The sequence below is a fragment of the Arachis hypogaea genome, chromosome 3, assembly GCF_003086295.3.
Source record: "Arachis hypogaea cultivar Tifrunner chromosome 3, arahy.Tifrunner.gnm2.J5K5, whole genome shotgun sequence".
NCBI lineage: Eukaryota > Viridiplantae > Streptophyta > Magnoliopsida > Fabales > Fabaceae > Arachis > Arachis hypogaea.
Window position 1 is genome coordinate 14,401,317 of NC_092038.1, and position 1,535 is coordinate 14,402,851.

Sequence of the window (1,535 nt, forward strand, 5' to 3'; positions counted from 1 at the left end):
ATCCCTGAAATCACTTAACACACATATCAAGGCATCGAATGATAACAAGAGAGGATTAGAATAAAAGAAAATAAAAGGCAAAGAAGCATGTTTTCAATCATAGCACAAAATCAGGAAGGAGAATATAAAACCATGCAAATCATATGAATAAGTGGGTAAAGGCTTGATAAAAACCACTCAATTGAGCACAAGATAAACCATAAAATAGTGGTTTATCACCATGCCAGCACAGCAAAGCCCCACGACAACCGGCCACATGCATCAAGGTTCTTCAGCAGGGGAAGCCAACTGATATGCACCCGAGAGTCAGATGCATCAGGGAAGAGGATACCTCCGATCAACTGCATGATATATCCTCTCGTATACCTCATCATCCGCTCCTCTGTGGCATCCTGCTCTAGCTCTTCACAAACTGTATTGTGGAACCAAGTAAGCTTGACAGTCCACTTAGTCTGTGACTGTCTGTCCTTTGGGCCAGGAACAACACCCAATATCTGCTTACACAATTCCTCAATGGTCCGTCCCTGGTGGTGCTACTCCCACCTACCGATGCATCCACTGACAGGATCACCATCAATCCGGAGTCCCAACTGATATGCCATGTTCTGCACGATGATGATCATCTCCCCGCACGGTAGATGAAATGTGTGGGACTCAAACCTCCACCTCTCTATCAATGCCGAGGCGAGCGACCAATGCTCAAACTCCACCATGTATGCGACGTACTCAAAACTGGCTCGTTTCAGATATGGCCTAATTTGCTCCGACGGCTGTGTCATCAAGTCCCGTTTGGTGCACAAGATCCGAGGTGCCTACCAAACGGAAAAAACAAAAAATTTTAACAAACAGCGGTACCTTCAATACATATAATAACAAGTTCACTTTATCTTCACTATAATAAAATAAAAAAGGGGTTAAAAAATCATACTACACGATCAAGCCTCCCAGCGATGTGCTCAGCCTGATCCAGTCTATACATCTCATGCTCATAATCCAATAACTGCTGCTCCATCGAAAGACAATCTACTAAAATAAAATACATACTGGATTATTAAAAAGTTAACTAAATGAGAAATGACTTATAAACCTACTAATTTTAAGCTTAACCTACTTAACTGACGTCGTCATATTAATTTATAAGTAACTCAACCTTAAATTTTAGTGATCACCTAATTACCTTCTAACTCACAATACAATGCTATACCAATAACTAAATTATCTAATAATATTATTTTCCTATATTCTTTTACATCATGATCCATAGCCACTATATTAAAAAACGGTAACATAAAATAATATACCTAACATAACAACACTAAAAAGTACCTCTACCTAAGTAACATGTAAACAATAATCTATTATTCTAACTAACAAACGATCTATACCTAACAATTTTATTTAACATGTAAACAGTAAACCAACTTAACATAAGAACATAGACTGTTATTTACTAACCTGGAACTAAGATTGTTGATGAGCGGATAATTTGTACGCTTTTTGGCATTGTTTTTAGTATGTTTTTAGTATGATCTAGT

The 1,535-nt window shown here is 38.0% G+C and overlaps 1 protein-coding gene across 1 annotated transcript; it reads right to left on the minus strand.

The window, feature by feature from the left end:
• Positions 1 to 215: 215 nt before the first annotated feature.
• Positions 216 to 1,012, minus strand: LOC112773246 (protein MAIN-LIKE 1-like). Its single transcript, XM_025818322.1, has 3 exons — positions 929 to 1,012; positions 548 to 812; positions 216 to 412 (listed from the first exon to the last, which is right to left on the minus strand). Exons 1-3 carry the CDS (start codon positions 1,010 to 1,012, stop codon positions 216 to 218), a joined length of 546 nt encoding a protein of 181 aa, XP_025674107.1.
• Positions 1,013 to 1,535: the final 523 nt, after the last annotated feature.